This window comes from Sinocyclocheilus grahami, unplaced genomic scaffold, assembly GCF_001515645.1.
Source record: "Sinocyclocheilus grahami isolate Dianchi unplaced genomic scaffold, SAMN03320097.WGS_v1.1 scaffold8590.1, whole genome shotgun sequence".
Taxonomy (NCBI): domain Eukaryota; kingdom Metazoa; phylum Chordata; class Actinopteri; order Cypriniformes; family Cyprinidae; genus Sinocyclocheilus; species Sinocyclocheilus grahami.
Genome location: NW_015512127.1, coordinates 1 through 2,283, shown reverse-complemented (window position 1 = coordinate 2,283; position 2,283 = coordinate 1). Strand labels below are relative to the sequence as shown.

The following is a 2,283-nucleotide window of genomic DNA, read 5'->3' as shown; positions in this document are numbered from 1 at the left end:
TATTACATTTTAATAGGGTAACTTGTAATCTGTAACTTATTTCTAAAGTAACCTTCCCAATGGAATGGTGGAAATGTGGAATAGTTTCTATCGGATGTAAATAAAAGTCCATCCGAAGTCACTTTCCTGCTTCTGATCCTATGATTTAGTTCGCCCAAGAATGAATGTTCTGGTATCATTTACTCGCACTCATGTCAATCCAAACCTGCATTACTTTTTTCCTGCTGTTGAAGGTAAAGGAAGATATTTTGAAAATGGTCTAAGGTTTATTTATTATGATTATTAATATTATTGCATTCATTGGAGGCCAATGGTAACCAAAACTGGTTACCAAAAAAATTTAAAATATCTTCTTTTTGTTTCTACTAAATATAGTCATGCAAGTTTGTAACGACATGAGGGTGAATAAATGACAGATTATAAAATAGTAGTAGTTTAATTACACCAATACTGAGGTGAATTAACTTTATTTACAATACTAGCTAGCTACATTACATTTTTTCTGGCGCTATTTCAACAATCAAGCAGTGTGTTGAGTATTTTTGGCGACGGTCTGTTCTATCAATGTCTGGTTCGTGAATTAATCATTTTTTTTATAGTGAGTAACAATTTATTGAAATTATAAATTGAAATATACATTCCTTTTTAAATTTCATTCCGTATATTTACATTCCTTTTCGGTACAGTGGTTGTTTAGCTAGCTACATTTTGAATGTGCTCAACACTGGATATAACAAATCATTAAAATGACAGATTATTTATTAATAAGGTAGGCTATTTCACAGAATATTAAACGTCCACTTGTTGAGTGAGCATAGCTGTTCTGAATGCGCGTTTGTTTGGCATTTTAATGCTTGAATGATCTTCACCCCCCAAAATCCAAAGACACTCTGCACTCGTTACATTTCAGTTATAATGAAGTGATGGGTAATGGAAAAATACTCCCGGTCAACAGCGAGTGAGTTAACGAGTGCAAATCAATTCTTCTGTTTACTGTCGTCTTGCCAGCATCCTCGCCGAGTGCAGACAGGGGGAGCACGTGCAGTTTCACACAGACATTGTTTCACTTTAGGTGCCGTGTGCAAAAAGTGACAAACGACAAACAATTACATGGGAGAGAATAAAGCTTTCAAAAATTCAAAATTTGCCTGTACGCGAACATCTTCTAAAGACGCCCTCGATGGGCCTTATCTGCTTAAATGACCATTTATTTATGCTTAAATACGTGTTTATTTTAATATTTAGTAGGGTAGTATCACTTTATAAACCATTAAAGAAGCTCAAAAACTGAGCAAGTATGACAAAGTATGGTCTTTTATAGTTCTCTTTGACTCAAACAAAATAGTGTCTTATTAAAAAAGAGTTGTTAGTAAAAAGAATATCTTTCACTTCCCAAAAAAGAAATCAACATGCAAAAGCATCGAATTCTCTAATCACATAAACACGCCGCAATCAATATTCAGCCCGCGGAGTGGAAATGGTAGTTATATAATCGTATAAATACCACTTTGATGTGAATCAGGGTGGGCTCGGTGATTCCTGATTGTTTGATACTTTGCACCCAGTGTCATTAATGAGTCACCGTGTGCAGACTGGAGTGGGCGGGCTTTTGCGCTCGGGCTGTGTGCAGTCAGAGCTGTATAAAACCAGCGCACGATCAGTCCTCTGGTACCTTCCACATCAACGCATTCACAAACCGAGTGAAGCGAGACTTCTAAGGGACTTTCGGACTCTTTAAGGATACTCTTGAGGGAAAATGGATCCTTGCGATTGTGCCAAGAGTAAGCCTTTTTAGATGTTGAGTTTTCAATTATGCTGCACTTATTGTTTGTACTTTGAAATCTAGTTTCTTACAGACTTGCAATCAGTGTCAACAACATTAACTTTTTCTGTGGGGTTTATTTTTTATTTTTTCCCCCCTCTTCTGCGTGTAGCTGGAACTTGCAACTGTGGTGCCACGTGCAAGTGCACTAATTGCCAGTGTACAACATGCAAGAAGAGTACGTAAACTATTACAGCTCAATATTAAGTTCTTTGTCCCTTTTTTCTTTTAAATCGGGTGGCTAAACTGTTCTCTCCCACACAGGCTGCTGTCCCTGCTGCCCGTCTGGTTGCAGCAAGTGCGCCTCTGGCTGCGTGTGTAAGGGCAACTCCTGCGGCTCCAGCTGCTGTCAGTGAGGAGGCCAACGTGATGTTTTGTTCCAATGTGAACTTGTTCGTCTGTGCTGCGCAGCTTCGTTTTTGAATCGCACGAACGTTGTCTTTTTACAAGATGATGATGAT

At 38.1% G+C, this 2,283-nt stretch overlaps 1 protein-coding gene across 1 annotated transcript; it reads left to right on the top strand.

Annotated features, from left to right (window-relative positions):
* The first annotated feature begins 1,659 nt into the window (after nt 1–1,659).
* LOC107578058 (metallothionein-2) lies at nt 1,660–2,283 on the top strand. Its single transcript, XM_016264053.1, has 3 exons — nt 1,660–1,781; nt 1,935–2,000; nt 2,087–2,283. Exons 1-3 carry the CDS (start codon nt 1,757–1,759, stop codon nt 2,176–2,178), a joined length of 183 nt encoding a protein of 60 aa, XP_016119539.1. The 5' UTR covers nt 1,660–1,756; the 3' UTR covers nt 2,179–2,283.

Excerpts from the sequence above, each read along its gene's own strand:
- LOC107578058 (XM_016264053.1), top strand. The coding sequence starts at position 1,757 with ATGGATCCTTGCGATTGTGCCAAGA. Across the intron at positions 1,782-1,934 it reads TCCTTGCGATTGTGCCAAGA|CTGGAACTTGCAACTGTGGT; the intron begins GTAAGCCTTTTT and ends TTCTGCGTGTAG. Across the intron at positions 2,001-2,086 it reads GTGTACAACATGCAAGAAGA|GCTGCTGTCCCTGCTGCCCG; the intron begins GTACGTAAACTA and ends TCTCCCACACAG.